Genomic DNA, 19565 nt, shown 5'->3' with positions numbered 1-19565 from the left:
ACAATTTGTACAACAATTCCCAAATCAATTTTCAAACCCAAATTTCCCACAACAATTCCCAAATCAATTTCCAAATCAAAATTTTCCACAAATTCCCCAAAATTATCCATCTGGTTTTATGTTCCCAATGTCACAACAATATGGTGTAAACCAAATAATTCAAAACAGTCCAACAACTTCCGGGGGAGAAAGAAGCAGTAACCTAACCCCACCCGAAGATCCAAGGGGTTCACAACAAGCTGGTGATGATGTTGATGGTGCTAATGATGATGCTGATGATGATGTTGTTGAAACTCCATATGAAAGCAACACCATTGTGTCGAGAGAAAAATAGGGTGCAAAAGAAGATGATGCACTCATCTCGTCTTGGATAGAATGTGCAGTTGAAGATCCAGAGACGGCAACGGATCAAAGTTTGGCTATAATGTGGAGAAACATTATGGCCTTGTATGATCAAGCTAGAGAAGATAATCCATCCACCATGCGCCCTAGAAGTTTGAGATCTATGAAAAGTCGGTGGGGAAGAATAAATAGAGATGTGAGTACATGGGTTGGTTGTTATGGTGAGGCAATAAAAAGATATGAGAGTGGCACCAACACTCATGATGAGATGACTGAAGCTCATGAAATATATAGAGGGACGTGTAATGGTTCACGCTTTGGTTTAATTGGTTGTTGGGAGATTTTGAGAGACTTAGACAAATGGAGACCACTAGACCTAGAAGTACCTTCTAGTGGTGGTGGCAGTTCGAAAAGATCAGAACCTGATACTCCAACTGATGAAGGTCCAATAACTCGTACTCGTCGTCGTCGTCGTCCTGATGGGGTGAAAAAAACAAAAAGGAAAGGTAAATCTGTTGCTAGTTCTGGTATTCAAAATGTTGGTAGTTCTAAAATTCAAAATTTAGAGTCTTTTACTCAAGCCTTGTCAGAGATGAATGTGATAAAAGGAAAACACAAAGATGTTGACGAGAGGCGTATTGATGTAGCGGAACGTATGCTCGAGTATCAAAAGGAACGAGATGCCATCAAAGCTCGGAAAAAAGAGGGGGAAAAGAGGTTCAAGTTATTCAGTGTCCTTCTTGCAAAACCAAATCTATTTGAAGACGAAAAAGAAAGTTATCTGAAATTAAAGCAAGAATTTGCACATTTTTTAGGCTAGTTTAGACATCAATTAAGTTAGCCAAACTATCTATATTAGTTTTAATTGATGTAATGTTACCTTTATTGTTTTAAATTTCCTTTGTAACATTTTATTGTTATTTCTTAATGTAATGAAGTTCATGTATTTATTATAATTTCTCTATTTCTATTAACTTTAAAAATTATTTCTTGCAAATAATAATATTATTAATACTAACTCCACAATGAGAAATATTCTATACACCTGCAAAATTTACTGCATGCTACATTGAAATGTCACATTTGATACATTGAATTGTCAGAAAATTATCATCTTTTACAGTTATGTGTGCCCATACATTGAATTGTCACAACCTGCAAAATTTACTGCATGCTACATTGAAATGTCACATTTGATACATTGAATTGTCAGAAAATTATCATCTTTTACAGTTATGTGTGCCCATACATTGAATTGTCACACAAAAGAAATCTACAAACCTTATCAGAAATCTACAAACCTTATCAGAAATCTAATCTTTTGGAGTTGGTTCCCCATTTATTGAATTATCAATGAAGAAAATCTGTAAACCTTATCAAAAATCACATTTGTTATACTTTTGTGCCCGTACATCATAAACAATAGTTATTTGCTTTGAATTATTTTCACAAGGTCTATATAAGGGGTTTTACTTCATAGTTCAACACACAAATATAAGCATAATTTCTGCAACAAAACACTCTCCTCCTCTCAACAAAAAATATAACAAATGAACTCTGATTCAAATTCTTCTAGTTCAGGGTTATTTGACTACATGGTGAACGAATTTGTAGAGTGGCATGAATCAATTACTGAAAGACAAAAAGAAGATAAGTTGATCGAGGAAGCGATCAATACATCTGTTGTTCCCCTTGTAACCTCTACTGTAACACCCCGACAATTCTCTCTTTTCTAAAATAACCTTTTTATATAAAACGTAGAGAATTATCAAGGCATTATCGCCCGTGTGAAAACGTAACGGCTTATTCAGAATTTTGCAGCGGAAAACATAAAACTAACTTTAGGTTTATAAATAATCGATTACAGGTTTAATCCCAAAAAACCAACCAACGAAAATAAGGAAATATAAATAGGACGACAAGTTTAAAGTCCAAATTAACAAACCAAGTCACTTAGCAAAACAAAACTAAATACAAGCTCTCTAATCCCGATCCCAATGATGCAACTGTTAGGTTATGATTCATATGACAGTTCATAAATCATGCGGAAAAACCATAAAGCCAGGAAACATATTATTTACACATAATCATTTAGCATAGTTTAGATGCATACTCTTTGTTGCGTGCCTTCCCTAGCTGCGCCCGAACCGAACAAGAACAAGTCTTTAGGACTCCAAGTGTCGTCCCTCCGTAGATAGTCCACAGCACGTCCGGATCCGCCTTAAGATTGACCAACTAGAATCGCCCTTAAGGTTCTAATATTTTCGGTTAGGTAGGCAAGAATGTTGGCTGATTTTTCTGCTTAAAAATCTTAGTTTTGAATACTTAAAACTTGTGTATAAATAATGACCCCTAGGCCTTTATTTATAGAGTTATGGAAAAGGAATCGTAATCCTAGTAGGATACGAATTAATTGAAATTAGAATCCTACATGAATTCTATTTAATTAATTTATCCAATTAGGAATAGGAATTTAATCATACACTAACTCTTGTAGATTTAGGAATCACGCATGAGCACAAACTCACACACACACGGCAGCCACAAGGGCTGCCCATGCGCGTGCGAGCAGCAGCCCACGCAGCGCGGCCCACGCATCCGTGGCCTTGGCGCGCGCTGGGCCTGCCTTGCGGTAGGCCTGGGCGCTGCCTTGGCTGGGCTTGTGGCGCGCGTGCTTGCTGGGCGATGGCCCGGCTTCGTGCTGGCCCTTCGTCCGGCAGGCCTCGTCCGATGCTAATTCGTACGATACGCTTCCGATTAAATTTCCAGTTCCGGAATTTATTTCCGATACGAACAATATTTACGTTTCCGGCAATATTTCCGATTCTGGTAATATTTCCATTTCCAATAATATTTTCCGATACGTACCATGTTTCCGTTTCCGGCAACATCTACGACTTGGATAATATTCATATTTCCGATACGATCCATATTTCCGTTTCCGGCAATATCATCGTTTCCGGAGTATTCATTTCTTGCCTGTGACGATCTTAGCTCCCACTGAAACCAAGATCCGTCGGTTCCGAATATTCATAGATGGAGTATTTAATGCCATTAAATACTTGATCCGTTTACGTACTATTTGTGTGACCCTACGGGTTCAGTCAAGAGTAAGCTGTGGATTAATATCATTAATTCCACTTGAACTGAAGCGGCCTCTAGCTAGGCATTCAGCTCACTTGATCTCACTGAATTTATTAACTTGTTAATTAATACTGAACCGCATTTATTAGACTTAACATAGAATGCATACTTGGACCAAGGGCATTATTTCCTTCAGTCTCCCACTTGTCCTTAGGGACAAGTGTGCATTTCCTAATTCCTTTGTCGCTCGATGCTTGCTCTTGAACATAAGGTAAGAGTTGTCATCCTTATTATGTCCAGAGGTGTTCCTCGGTTTCAGAGTTCAACTGATCAAATAAACAGATAATCATAGCCTATGATTCATCCGAGCACGGCCATGCATTTCACAGTTTCTAGCTCTCCGAGTGGCCTTGTACAACTTTTAAGCATCTCATCCCGATTTATGGGAGGACAATCCCAATCTTGCGATCTTGAGATTAGACTTCGTTTGATAGGTGATTACCTGAGCGTTGCCTTTATAGCCTCCTTTTACGGTGCGACGGTTGGTCAACGTCAAAGCAACCAGTTTTCAAACAAGTAATCTCAAATCACTCAGGTATTGAGGATTTAGTGTCTAATAATTTAATGAAATTTACTTATGATAGACTTTCATCTCTTACAGTAAAGTTTCATAGGTCTTGTCCGATACTAGTCTTCCCAAAGTAAGTATCTATGCAAATGATTATGACATTGCCATGTCCACATAGTTCAAGAAACAGAACTACTAGTCATCTTGCATTCTAATCGTCTAACGTTTTCTATGCGTCCAATTTTATAGAAAACTCCGATTAGGGACCATTTTCAACCTTTGACATTCAAGTTCACTTGATAGACATTTCTTAGTCACAGGACTGGTCCTGACAGTCTATCTTGAATATTTCGTCAAATTTGAAGGGACTCATCATTTAATACTAAACCAAGATTAAATGGAATATGAAAATACATTTCATATATGATAAATGTTCAACCCCAATGTTTTACAACCATGGGCCTCAAACCCATTTTCTAAAACAATTCATGGAATTCAAAGCTATGCTTGATTTCCAGTGCGACAATGTGAGTGTTGCTTCTCACTTGTTGCATAGTTTTAGTTATCATGCTTTGCCAATCTTAACATCCTTTTCATCGAATGTTCTTTGAGATATGATGATAAGATCTTTTCGAGTTTGTTTATTATGTGATCTAGTCTTTCTTACTACATTAGTGGTTCTACGCATTTTGCAATGAAGGACCATTAAGTTAGCAGACGTTTTTCTTGCTTCAAGAGTGGTTCCACGCATTTTTCAATGAAGAACCATCAAGCCAGCAGATAGGTGATCTACCCAAGTTCAGTGAAGAACTTTAAACAACCCTGTTTTATTGCTTCTTAGGCAATAATTACTTTTACTTCAACTGCATAGGTTGCTAGTGATGCTTTGTTTGGATTTACCTATCCAAGCAGTTCATAGATATGTGGAAGACTCTCCAACTATATCTTAGAACATAGAAATTAATATTTTAATTTCCCACGCAACAACTCATGGTCTCCAATCCATGTTGCCATTTCAAAACACGATGCTCTATAGCTCGTCCTTATCAATGGTTAACTCCAAAGGGTCTTGCTTGATCCTTTGCCAGTGTTTATGCGTGTAGCATCAATATTTAGCGTATCTTTATTTCCTTGAATCAAGAACTATTCCTATGTACCTTTTCAAGTACCATAAGTATTCTTGGTCTCAATCTAGTTGATCTTCACTTAGATCAATAGAGATTGGTATATGTTCGTCATGGCTAAAGTCATACGATACGTTTTTGGCGATCCTCATATTATATCATACATGATAAATTCTTTTGCAGAATAATTCCCAATTGAATTCTATTCATGTAACTTTAGCTCATTCAATTTTAGTAGATACTGAATCCAGCTAAATTCTTTGACATATAATATAGGTTAAGAATCTCATTTAGACTCTTTGATGTTTAACTTAGTAAATGCTTATACATAGTTCAAACATTCTTTACTTAGATTTATTCACATGGGTCGAATATCTCCAATGGAGACTTTCGTGTTTGATTTAGTAAATGCCATTACTTAATCTAAAACAATATTATAAGATCTTTGTAAATAGATCTTAATACCCAATATGTACTAAGTTTCGCCATGGTCCATCATTGATGAATAATTTCAAATCTAAGTCATTAGCATTTGAATGTTATTTCACAATGGAGAGATATGTGTGTGATACACATAGGACCAAATAAGTTTTTATGTACTCCCACTAAACTTCTTATATATGTATAAGAATCATGTATATTTTATGAAACTAAAATGCTTATTAGCTTCACTTAAAATACAGTTCCAATTCCCAATTGCTTGCTTAAATCTGTACTTAGATTTTATAAGCTAGCTTTCTCTTTCAAGCATTTATTTGGATCCACAAATCCTATGACATACCATGTACATAGTTTATTCCAACATTTGATTGAGGAATACGTTTTGTCATCCAATTGCTATATGTACCAATATGCAATCATTGCTTGAATTATAGACTTGAGCATTACGATTATGCATGAGGTTTCAACACAATTTACACCATGAATTTGCTTGTAACCTTTAGCAACTAATCTAGCTTTGTGTGTGAACACAATTCCATGTTTGATGGTTTTTATCCTTAAAACAAACTTGCAACCAATAGGTGTGAACCCATTCTTGCAAATCAACAAAATTTCAATTTTGTCATCAAAACATTGAGTATGTTTTATGGCCTCTAACCATTTAAAACATTTGAGTCTATATATGGCCTCTAACCATTTTAGGGAATCTAGGTTTCGTCATAGCTTTCTTACAAGTCACAAACTCATTAATCTACATGATAATAGTTTGACTGCAAGTTGTAGGTTTCTTCACTATCTAATAGAAGAATTGCATAGTTTCAGTGACCTGAACTCCATGATTCTTCACTATCTAATAGAAGAATCTCATAGTTCCAGTGACTTGAACTTTATGCCTACTAGGGTATAGAACATCAAACAATAGAATATCAATAGCCACTTGAAAGTCCTTTGAATATTCTGTTCTCCTTGAAGCACTTGTAAAGTCTTCTAAGAGATGTCTATTCTTTAAAGCCACTTCTAAAGTCCTTAAAGAATAAGTTCGGATTTTCTGAAGCACTTCGAAAAGCCTCCGGAATGTCCGTTTATGTTTGTTGTTCGTCTCGAAGACTTTCGAGGTCTATTTTCTCCCACTTGTCATTTTGGAAACGAATCTCCAAAAGGACATTATTTCGAGCAAACAAACATTATGTTCTCAAAAATTCGTGGTAGAAACAATACCCTTGTGCCTCATTTGAATAAATCACAATGAAACATATATCTATACTTGGGCCTTAGTTTGTTGAATAACAAACACTAAGCTCCCACTGAGTTTAGGAACTCTTTAGATATATTATGAAAAGATATTCTGAAATTACTTTTCAATAGCTTTGACGAATTTGGTTTAGTTTGGTGGTAGTTTGAGCATTTTGTTTTAGAAATTATAGGAAAAGTCTTTATGATTCATCATTGATCGAATCAAGTACTAATTGACTTCGATCATTCCAACGTAGATATGCCATATCTTATGGAGCTAGATTGTGAAATTACAACACACAATCATTGATGATCATATTTGGTCTCAAGTAATCATCAACATGATCTAACCTAGATCTTTATGATTTCTTGCCAAGTGGATTTTATACTTCTGAATCTTTGAACTAGCCAAACAGATTCAACTTATATCACATTTGAGTAAATATACCTATATTCACTCGAATCCATGTGAAATAATAAAGTCATAAGATCTTTCTTTAGCTTTGAACTCTATTGTCTAGGCGTTCTAACAATAGTTCATGTCTTTTGTTACTTTCAACAAGTAAGACTAGTTGTCTTAAATTGATCTAGAAATCAATGAACTTTCAAAAGTCCATTAAAATAGAGCTTTTGAATGTTAACTTGTTGATATAGTCTAAGTAACAATGCCAAAGATTAGTGGAACTCAAATCAAGGGGTTGATTTGAACCTCGTAAAGTTCTTTAAAGAGTTGTTTGTTTTAATCAAGCATATTGACTCATTCCGTAAATGACCATTTCATTCAAATAAACAAACAAACAAGCATTTTTTTTGTTCTTCTGAATGTGAGTCTTTCTGTGTTTGAAGCAGAAATTTAGGTATGCTGATTATGGAACAAAATAGCCATTTAGTTCCAGCCTTTGAAAGGACTTAAAACAAAGTAGATGACCCTACAATTAATGTAGCAATGCCATGCTTCATTTCCCACTTGTAGGTCATTAGTGTATCCTAGCTTCCATTGTTTGAGTTATTACCGAAGTAAGAACCTCAAGCGGTATATGATACCAAGGAAGTTTGATTGCTAGGTCACTTCTCTTTAAACATAAATTTATAGGTAGAAACGGAATCGTAAATTCCTTTCATTTGTTCCTCGTTTTCCTATTTCTTGTACCCTTTCTTATAGTCTTATTGAATTCTTTAGTGTTGACTTTTATACTTTGTTAGACATGTCCAATGTCACCAACAAGGTTCTTTACCATTTTGATTTATGTTGAATATTTTGTTTCAACTAGATGATCTTACCAGAAGCTTCTAAAGTTCTCTAAGCATCGATCTATTCGAATGTCTAGGGACTAGACTCATTCGAGAATTAAATGGACAAAGATATTAGGTTGTTAACCATTGGTAAAGCTGAGCGTATTAAACTCAATGCTTTATGATCTCAAAACTACAGTGTATTTTGAATTCACAAGCACCAATTGGTTTGCTATTCAATTTTGATATTCGAAAACAACCATAAAAGTCGATATAAGAAACGTACATTTTAAATTGCTCACTTTCTCTCTTTTCCGTGAATCGTTCTTGGATTCACTACCAATCGAGGAAATTTACTGTTACCTTTCTAAAAGGATTTATTGCAGTGCAAGATATTTAATTATAAACAATAATTAAAACATACATTGAAGCATGCAAAGTCTAAACATTTATCATGAATAATAACTTGAAATTAAAGCAACCATGCAATTCAAACAAGTTATTAGCATTTTATTCGATTTTATTGTTCCGGCAGGTGTGAATAAAATGATTCCAAGATCCTAAAATCATTGAAGAACTAAGCACAGTTTGTCGACTTAATCCTAAAACATTTTAGGTAAGCAAAAGCCTTTTGCTAATAGTCTAGAAACTACTCTTGGTTGATAGGTACGTCTAAGAACTTATTAGGTAAAACTATCGATTTTGCCACGACATAAAAGGACTCCTTACTTATATCGTTGAGTTTCACCAAAACTAACGTGTACTCACAATTATTTGTGTACCTTGCCCCTTTAGGACCAATAAGTAACACCTCGCTGAGCGAAAACTATTACTAGATTGATGTAAAGGATATCCAAGCAAGTGTATATTTTGGCATGGCACCTTATAACTCAATTTTTAAGTTTGGAACTTAAGGCTCTTACTATGTTGGTTAGATTTTAAGTGAACTAAAATCCTTAATCATGCAACATAATCAAGCTTTTGATCTCATGCATTTTAAGACATATTTAAAACAATAAATAACTTAAAACATGCATAAGATATTTGTGATCTAGTATGGCCCGACTTCATCTTGAAGCTTTGACTTCAAAGTCCGTCTTGAAAATCTCCGTGGGAGGCACCATTTTCTTCAAATAGGATAAGCTATAACTAATTACAACTATTTGATGGTTCGCAGACCATATTTGAATTGAAAAATAACTTTGGTACTTTAGACCAATTACATTCAAATTAATGGTACGCAGACCATATTTTCTATCCTATTTGGGCCATACTAGTCACTTCATAACCTGCAAAACAGTACATATACAATATATACCATTCACCCATTCATTATCATGAATGGCCCACATAGCTGGTTAGTAAAACACATTATGCATCACGAAAACATTTGCAGCAATTAATCAAGGGCACCAATAATCTACCAATTATTCAGTCCTTATTAATTCTAATCAAGTTGTTTTAACCTTAAGGATTTGTAGACCTAATCAAGAGTTTATGACTAAAAAGCGCTCCCACTTAAACCAATAAATTCATATGCTTTACCAATTTTAAACATAAAAATGTATTTCTAGTCCAACCGGAAACATACAAATTTAATTAAAATTTAAAGCTCATATCAATTTATAATTGAATCCAAAAATTTAATTTAATTTCAGCCGTATTTAAATTAATTCATGATTTTAATTTTAGTAAAATAATTAGAATAAATAATATTTATTATAATTATAATATTCAAAATTAAAATCCAAGAAAATAATTCAAATTATTAATTTTAAAATTAATTAAAATTACGTGAACTGAAATTTTCAAATTAAACATTCAAAACGATCTAATCGTAACGCAAACACCCTACGCGTTGCACGCCCATGGGCCGTACGCACACAGCCATTGCTGGCCATGTGCGCGCAGCCCATGCGCTCGTCGCATAGCTGCTGCTTCCCTATCGCAAGCCTCCGCACGCATTGGTGCTCGCTGCGCGCGCCAGCGCTCATCGCACGCGAGCTATCGTTCGCTGTGCGCGCGCGCGACATCGCTCGCTGGGCGCGCGACATCGCTCGCTGGGCGCGCGAGCCATCGCTCGCTGGGCGCGCGACATCGCTCGCTGGGCGCGCGACATCGCTCGGTGTGCGCGCGAGCCATCGCTTGCTGGGGCGCGACATCGCTCGCTGGGCGGGCGACATCGCGCGCTGTGCGCGCGAGTAATGCTGGGCGCAGCGCTCGTGGCACGCGAGCTTGCGCTCGCTGCACGCGAGGCTGCGCGCTCTTGTGCGAGGCAGCGCGCGTTGTGGCGCAGCTCGCTTGCTGCCCACACGCGACTGCCTTGGCTCGCCCTTCGCCCATGCCCATTCGTTCATTGCTCGTGGCACACGACACAAGGCAGGGCTGCTGCCTTGTGCTCGTGCACTACGCCCTTGCTCATTGCATTCGTGCCGCACGGGCGACGAGCTCCCTTGCTCGTCGTCGCATGCCCGCATTATACAACACCCCTTAAGGGTAACACGAAGCGTCCATTGCTTCGTGCGTGCAAGTTTTATGAACGAATCGCATAAAATTTAAAATTTATATTTAAAATTAATGACAAATTAATAAATAATATTAATTTCATAATTTTAGGGCGAAAAATCGAAAATTTATTATCCAATTGATTTCCGATTGTTATGGATTCAAGTCTAGGTCATAAAAATTTAAAATTTATCGTAAATTTACAATTTTTATGGTGGTTTTTAATCATAGGTTTCTAATTAAATTACAATTAATTATGAAAATCAAATTAATTCTAAATTATTCTAATTTTCAACAAATTAATCATAATTAATAATTAGATTGCATAATTAACAAGACTAGGCATTCAAACTTGTTAAACATATGCAGTAGGTCAATCAAAAATTCAAGATTTATCAACAAGAATCGCAAATATTTAATTTAACATCTTAAATTTACGAAATTTTGCATTCGAAAAACTAAAACCTTCGAAAAGTCATAGTTAGGCTTCGAATTTGAGAATTCTGGGTTCGGCAGAAAAATACTGTTTTTGTCAAAATTTTAGAATGCCTTTTACATGCGGAATTGACACAAAAATCACTCGATTTGGATGAGTGACGAAGAAACTGCCGAAAAACTGCGTACGTATAATTAAATAAACGCAATTTGCAATTAATTAACAATTACGAAAATTAATCACCCCTTTTAATTCTTGCAAATTTGTAATATTTAACCATGTTCTTGCAATTTAGATTATGAAAATAATAAGGGGCTCGTGATACCACTGTTAGGTTATGATTCATATGACAGTTCATAAATCATGCGGAAAAACCATAAAGCCAGGAAACATATTATTTACACATAATCATTTAGCATAGTTTAGATGCATACTCTTTGTTGCGTGCCTTCCCTAGCTGCGCCCGAACCGAACAAGAACAAGTCTTTAGGACTCCAAGTGTTGTCCCTCCGTAGATAGTCCACAGCACGTCCGGATCCGCCTTAAGATTGACCAACTAGAATCGCCCTTAAGGTTCTAATATTTTCGGTTAGGTAGGCAAGAATGTTGGCTGATTTTTCTGCTTAAAAATCTTAGTTTTGAATACTTAAAACTTGTGTATAAATAATGACCCCTAGGCCTTTATTTATAGAGTTATGGAAAAGGAATCGTAATCCTAGTAGGATACGAATTAATTGAAATTAGAATCCTACATGAATTCTATTTAATTAATTTATCCAATTAGGAATAGGAATTTAATCATACACTAACTCTTGTAGATTTAGGAATCACGCATGAGCACAAACTCACACACACACGGCAGCCACAAGGGCTGCCCATGCGCGTGCGAGCAGCAGCCCACGCAGCGCGGCCCACGCATCCGTGGCCTTGGCGCGCGCTGGGCCTGCCTTGCGGTAGGCCTGGGCGCTGCCTTGGCTGGGCTTGTGGCGCGCGTGCTTGCTGGGCGATGGCCCGGCTTCGTGCTGGCCCTTCGTCCGGCAGGCCTCGTCCGATGCTAATTCGTACGATACGCTTCCGATTAAATTTCCAGTTCCGGAATTTATTTCCGATACGAACAATATTTACGTTTCCGGCAATATTTCCGATTCTGGTAATATTTCCATTTCCAATAATATTTTCCGATACGTACCATGTTTCCGTTTCCGGCAACATCTACGACTTGGATAATATTCATATTTCCGATACGATCCATATTTCCGTTTCCGGCAATATCATTGTTTCCGGAGTATTCATTTCTTGCCTGTGACGATCTTAGCTCCCAATGAAACCAAGATCCGTCGGTTCCGAATATTCATAGATGGAGTATTTAATGCCATTAAATACTTGATCCGTTTACGTACTATTTGTGTGACCCTACGGGTTCAGTCAAGAGTAAGCTGTGGATTAATATCATTAATTCCACTTGAACTGAAGCGGCCTCTAGCTAGGCATTCAGCTCACTTGATCTCACTGAATTTATTAACTTGTTAATTAATACTGAACCGCATTTATTAGACTTAACATAGAATGCATACTTGGACCAAGGGCATTATTTCCTTCAGCAACATCTTCAAACCTGCAGATGGACAATGCTTATTGATCCTTAGAGACTGCTCACCAAAGATTGGGTCATCATAGGATCAATAAGGCATAGCCATGATCAACATGCACAAGCAAAAGCACGTAATCAGCAAAGCTGAGTACTACATACTAAAACAAAAACAATCTTAACATGATACTAATAAACGAACAACCCTAACATGATTCTAATGAAACATAAGCAAGGAAAACCAAAACATATTAACTTGAAAGCTATACTTGACTGGACTATCCTTAACATTATTTTAATTGAAATAGTCAATGGACCGAGTTGCTACTAGAAACTTCTTCTTCTTCACTAAGGAAGACGAGGTACGGGCGCGACTCCGTAAACCCCAATGACCTGCGATATCGAGGGACTTTTGAATAAAATAGAACCGGTGATCAATCCGGCCCCAGAAAAAGCCATAGGCTACCCATGACCCCAACTCCTGATTGTCCGTCACTTTAGACGTGCACAGTCTAAAGCTATTGCTACTCATTTTCACTTTACATGACTTAACTTTTAATACTTGGTTATGACTCATCAAACATAAACATTATATTCAACAAATAAACACAACTTCTTTTATCTTTGAATTAAACAAGTGATCACAACGTTCAACCAAGAGCCAATCCCAACTATTTTAATCCTTCCTTTATCCATATTTTAAAAAAAACTTTATTAGGTATAAGGTTCAACTACCAAACAAGGTCCTCGGCCCTTATAAAGTAGTGAAAATCTAAAGAGGAACGACGATCAATAAAGATCCAAACCAATATTATATAGTATAAAGTTCCCCAAAACCAACATGCTTGCATCAATATTCCATGCTAACATGATTCAATTCTTATAAGTAAAGTTCTATGCTCAACGCATTAATTCAACGACATTGAACATGAAATTCCAACATAAACAAGTTCATAAATATATTCATCATATTCTCAATACAGCACACATCCAAGCACACAGGTATGTACGTACCTTGTGTAAACAAACTGATAGGCCACTTTAACGAATTCAAAAGTCGCCCACAAAGAATTCTCCGCCTAAAATAATCAAGGAACGTACCCAAATCAATTCCTAATAATTTACAGCAACACTAACGTACTCTAAACACATCCTAAACATGTTTAGAACCGTCCCTAATATCAAAACTCGAGTATTTGATTTCCTAGCATAATAATTATTAAATCAATGATTGAAATTCGTTGAAAACTCTTCGCAAACATCATACTTTAAATTTTCAACAATATAAACTCGTTTAAAACTTTGCCAAGACCAAATTAACATGCTTAGAGTATAAAAACAATAGTTTTAATCATTCCTAATCATTCTTACTATAATTTAAAACCATTAAAACTTAAAATTCCCGCTTCAATTAATTCAAAATCTCCGTTTCAATCAATTTGTGAAATCTGAAAATACTTAAATTTGTTATACTAACATATAATATGAATTCCAAATGTAAATTATCAAAACTAATAATTTATATTATGAAAATATTAATTAAATTATTAAAACATAAAAATACATTAATTAAATAAAAAGATCAAGAATTAACCAAAGAAAAAGGAAAGAAGGAACTGCCGGCGACCAGGGCGTGGCTGAGAGGCGGCACAGGGGTGCGGCAGTGGCGGAACGGCGGCCGGACGAAGGTGGTTGCTGTCGAACAAAAGAGCAACGCTTAAGGGGAAGAAAGACCGAAAGTAAGAAGGAAGAAAGAGAGCGAAAAGAAAACGAAAAAGAACAAAGAGAGAAGGAAGGGACTACCGTACATCGGCGACGGCGGTGACGCGACGACTTGTTTTGCGGCGGTTGTGCTGGCGGCGAGGAAAGCTCGCGGTGGTTGGGTGTGGCTGAACAACAACAAAGATTAAGGGGAAGAAGAGAACTGAAACCAAAAGAGAAGGAGAACGAAGAAGGAGATCGAAGAAGGAGGAAGGGGTTACCGGCGTTAGGGTCGCCGGTGGCTGTGGCGGCTGGCAGAAGCGGCGGACGTGAAGGGAGGAGAGGAAACTGCAGTGTGATGGACGAGGGTTTGATTTACGTGAAACAGAAAAGGGAGAGGAGGGCTTGAGTAATTCACGTGAAAGGGAGAGAGTTTGAGAGTTTGGTTTTCTTATTTTTTTTTTTTTGGGTTTCACGTGAAAGTGAAGGAGAAGGGTTTTGGGTAATTTTCTTTGGTTTTATTTATTGTGGGTGATGAGTCATATTTGTATAGGGTATTTTAGGCGCATTTAGGTTGCATTATTAGGCATTTATATCATTTTAGTTGCATTTAGGATCACATTTGCATAAGTTATCGTTGTCGTACTCTATTACGCCTCGTTTGTGTTTTCTTAATGTTTCAGGTGATTTTACGGTCATTTGGATGCTTTCGGAGTGTTATGAGTTGATTTGGATGATGAACGGATGGAATGTTGACTCGAGGATCATTGCATATCTCTAGGGATAATTTTGAGTCAATAACGAAGCTAAACGCTATTTTTCTAAGCATCAAAACAGATGAGCGCTCACTCTTTTGATGATATCTCAAGTTCTACATGTCGGAATGAGGCGATTTTTATTGGCTTAGAAAGTAGACTTCAAGAGCTTTCCAACGACAGGTCACATGTCCTTATAGGCATTGTAGAACAAGAGTTATGACATAAACAAGATGGCTCGACTATCCGATTCGCCCGAAGCCCAAAACGATGGCCCAATCTTCCCCTTGGGCGCGAAAACCAGCGACCCACCAGCGGGCCCGCTGGTTTCTCCGCCCAGCTGATTCCACGCGGGTTCGTTGCGTCGTTTCTCGTGATCGTTCAATTAAATGATAACTTATGTAATTATTATTATTTTTCCTTTTTTGTTTAGAATTTAGGAAACACTAAAATACCTCAAGGGAATTAATGTATTCCCTTATGCCTTTTTTATTTTTTACGTTTTCAATTCATGAGAACGCTTTTCACGTTAGTTTTGTTTTTCTTCCCTTTTCCATTGTTGAACCCTAGCTTTTCAATTTTCAATTCATCAATCTAGAGGTAATTCAAGAATCGTTTTTTTTGCTTTAATTTATTATTATTGTTTTCGTTCTTTAGTTTAATTTTTCCTTTGATTATGAAATTCATGTTTATTATTTCAATCATGTTTGTTAATTCAATTATGAGCGAGTAGTCGTATTCTAGGGCTAAGTAAGGGAAGCCATGCTTATACCATGATTATTATGCATAAAGTTTGTTAATTTATAGATTATTGCTTGAGTATTCCGATTGATTTGTTTTAATTGTTGATTCATGTTATCGGCCAATTTCATGAATTGATTATCTAGCTAATAGAAATTAGAATCGAAAGATCGTATTTTTAGAGGCTTAGTACAATTGGCAATTCTGATTATGTTAGCGACCGTACTGCATATGTTGAATTGAAAGTGTTAAGACCCGACCGTAGGATTAACATGTACTTTAATTACTCGGCTTAGTTTATTCATTTCTAGATTGATTTGTGTTCTTGGATTGGTATAAGCATGGTGAACCGAATAGACGCCCTAGACCTTTTAATTCATTGATAATTTCACATTTACATTATTGCTTTAGCTTCATTAATTAATAATATCCAAAATCAACTTTCGTTATTGAAATAGTTCGTATAATTGGGCAAAAACTAATAGAACTTATCTCCCTGTGGGATCGACCCGTATTTGCTAAGTATCTGCTAACAACAAACACCGTGCACTTGCGGTATCACTTTTTAATTCATCAAGTTTTGGCGCCGTTGCCGGGGAGACGGCTAGATTCTATTAGTTTTAGTTTGATTATTTGAACTGTTTCCATTGTCTCATTGGAACTCTCAGTTCCAATTGAGGCAAATCTCACTGCGTTTTCTTTCGTTGTTGTTTATGCCTAGGTCTGCCAGAACGGGTACCTTGGTTCCTCCCGATCCCGATCTCGGAAAGACCCTTCGTCAACTAAAAAAGCAACAGAAAAAGAAGAAGCAGTCAGGGTCCCAAGACTCACAGACTCCACCGAGTCACACGATGTCTAAATCCATGAAATCATATGGGGTTCCTTCCTCGAATAGTGTTCCGACTGGGCTCACAATGCCAACTATTGATGCAGTCAACTTTGAGATCAAGCCCGCTCTAATCTCCATGGTCTCACAAAGTCAATATGGTGGCCATCCATCTGAGGAACCCACCAACCATTTGCAGAGGTTCAACCAACTGTGTGGTACTATCAAGCATCAAGGGGTCACTCAAGACCAATTGAAAGTCATGTTGTTTGGTTTTAGCCTTCGTGATAAGGCTCAGACATGGTTGAATGATGTCAAGGAGACAGAGTGGAGTGCTATTTCACAGGCCTTTCTAGAAGAATTCTTTCCACCCACCAAGACTGCTGAAATAAGGCATAAGCTGACTACATTCACTCAAGAACCTGGTGAATCACTTCAAGAAGCCTGGTATAGATTCAAGGCTTTGCAGCGGTCATGTCCGCATCACAACATTGAAAAATGGTTCTTGGTTCAGATTTTCTACCATGGTTTGCAAGATGAAAGAAAGAACACGGTTGATTCTGCTGCTGGGGGTGTTTTTCTTGACAAAGAAGTGGATGCAGGTTATGATTTTCTTGCCAATTTAGCTGCCAACCATTACAGCACCACCAGATCCACATCTAAGAAGGGAAAATTGGATGTCGATGCTTATGCTCTATTGTCCTCACAAGTGGCAGCCTTGAACCTGAAGATCGATTCTTTGAAGGCTCCTCAGTCTGGTACTCCCCCAATGAGTATCAATGTTATGTCTAGTGTAGCTCTAGTGACAACTTCTTACTGCGAAGTATGTGGCATCCAAGGTCACTTTGGTCATGAGTGCTCTTATAGTTTACAGGATACTACGCAATTGGAGAAAGTGAATGCTTTTCAACAGAGACAACCCAATGACCCATATTCCAATCCATTTAATCCAGGTTGGAGGAATCATCCAAATTTCTCATATCGAGGCAACAATGTTCAGAATCCTCAACCCCAGCAACAATGGTCGCAACCACAGTTCCATCCACCTCAGGCACATGTTGCTAGGCCTCCATTTCCACAAGGAGCCTCACATAATGCTCCCCCGGGGTTTAATAGGCCCCCACACCAAGGCTATCAACAACAAGCCCCTCAGACCAGTGCTACTCCAGAGCCTAACATGGGTGATATGTATAAGCTCATTGCAAATATGCAGAAGACCGCAGAGATAGCCCAAAAGAACCATGATGAGAGCATCAAAGAGTTGAAGAATCAGAATAGAATGTTGGAGAATCAAGTTGCTCAACTTGTTGACACTCTATCTCAAAGGCAACCGGGTACACTACCAGGGCAACCTACTCCGCCCCAGAACAGAGAAAGTGCCAATGCTATCACTCTTAGAAGTGGCACTAAATATAATGGACCCTCGATGCCCACTGATGATGCAACTCTTGCTAAGGGGAACACAGATGGACCAGAGAAAGAAATTGATGTAGAACCTCAAGTCTCGAAAGTTGAAAATGCTGATGACGTTGGCGCAAATAAGGGGAAGGAGAAGATCTCTGATTCTCTCCCTATTGTGCCTAAGCTTCCTTTCCCTCACCGGATGCAGAAAACTAAGGTTGATCAACAGCTTGGTAAGTTCTTGGCAATGGTCAAGAATCTTGAGGTAACGGTCCCTTTTACTGATTTAATATCTCAAGTTCCTGTTTATGCAAAATTTTTGAAAGAGATGATCACTAAGAAAAGGGATTATGGTGGTGTGGAGAGAGTTTCTCTAACTGAAGAGTGTAGTGCGATATTGCAAAATAAGTCTCCACCCAAACTTAAGGATCCAGGTAGTTTTTCCATCCCCTGTCATGTAGGTGCATTGTTCATCGATAAAGCATTGTGTGATTTAGGTGCAAGTGTGTCTGTCATGCCCCTTTCTGTCTGTAATAGGTTGAATATGGGAAAACTAAAATGCACACAAATCACGTTGCAAATGGCAGATCGTTCTATAAAGTATCCCTTGGGTATTTTGGAGGATGTTCCTGTCCGGGTGGGGAAATTCTACATTCCTGTTGATTTTGTAGTGCTAGATATGGAGGAGGATAGTCAAATTCCCATAATTTTGGGTAGGCCATTTTTATGCACTGCAGGTGCCGTCATTGATGTCAAGTCTGGGTCTCTTACTTTGAGTGTTGGTGATGATACTGTTACTTTTAATCTAACCAATGATGTGAAGTCTCCTATGCTTGAGAATACTTGTTGCAGGATTGACATTGTAGAAGAGATTTCTCTAGAAAACATCCCTAGGATGTTGTATGATGATCTATTGCTGGCGACTCTCACCTTGGAGGCCCGAAAAGGAGAAGGATATTGTGAGATTGATTCCTTGATCTCGGATTTAGATGGAAGTGAAGCTGAGAAGGTCGATGGTTTTGAGGTACTAGAAATTGTTTGCTCTATTTCTGAGCCACAGGTAACGAAAGTAGAACTAAAACCATTACCATCTCACCTTAAATATGCATTTCTTGATGATAATGAGGATTTTCCTGTGATCGTTAATGCTGCACTCGATGATAGCCAGCTTTCTAAGCTTCTGACCGTGCTCCGTACGCACAAAAAGGCAATCGGGTATAGCATTGACGATCTCAAGGGCATTAGTCCTGACTTTTGTATGCATAGAATTAATTTGGAAGCAGATCACCGCCCTCGCATCCAACCACAACGTCGTTTGAATTTAATATGCAAGATGTGGTGAGAAAAGAGGTAGTGAAACTACTTGACGCGGGCATCATCTATCCCATTTCAGATTCTAAATGGGTGAGTCCGGTGCAAGTCGTTCCCAAGAAGGGGGGGACAACGGTTGTTAAGAATGATAAGGATGAGCTTATCCCCACTCGTGTTGTTACAGGTTGGCGTATGTGTATAGATTATCGAATGTTGAATACAACCACCTTGAAGGATCACTTTCCCCTCCCCTTTATTGATCAGATGCTAGAAAGA

General features: G+C 37.7%; 2 protein-coding genes across 2 annotated transcripts; both read left to right on the top strand.

The window, feature by feature from the left end:
- Positions 1-424: 424 nt before the first annotated feature.
- LOC110780729 (glutathione S-transferase T3-like) lies at positions 425-1162 on the top strand. Its single transcript, XM_021985059.2, has one exon. It carries the CDS (start codon positions 425-427, stop codon positions 1160-1162), a length of 738 nt encoding a protein of 245 aa, XP_021840751.2.
- A 730-nt stretch (positions 1163-1892) lies between these two features.
- Positions 1893-19549, top strand: LOC130467437 (uncharacterized). Its single transcript, XM_056835943.1, has 5 exons — positions 1893-2048; positions 16924-17024; positions 17220-17472; positions 17578-19316; positions 19474-19549. Exons 1-5 carry the CDS (start codon positions 1893-1895, stop codon positions 19547-19549), a joined length of 2325 nt encoding a protein of 774 aa, XP_056691921.1.
- Positions 19550-19565: the final 16 nt, after the last annotated feature.

The sequence above is a fragment of the Spinacia oleracea genome, chromosome 2 (assembly GCF_020520425.1).
Source record: "Spinacia oleracea cultivar Varoflay chromosome 2, BTI_SOV_V1, whole genome shotgun sequence".
Taxonomy (NCBI): Eukaryota; Viridiplantae; Streptophyta; class Magnoliopsida; order Caryophyllales; family Amaranthaceae; genus Spinacia; species Spinacia oleracea.
This window is presented reverse-complemented; position numbering and strand designations above follow the sequence as displayed.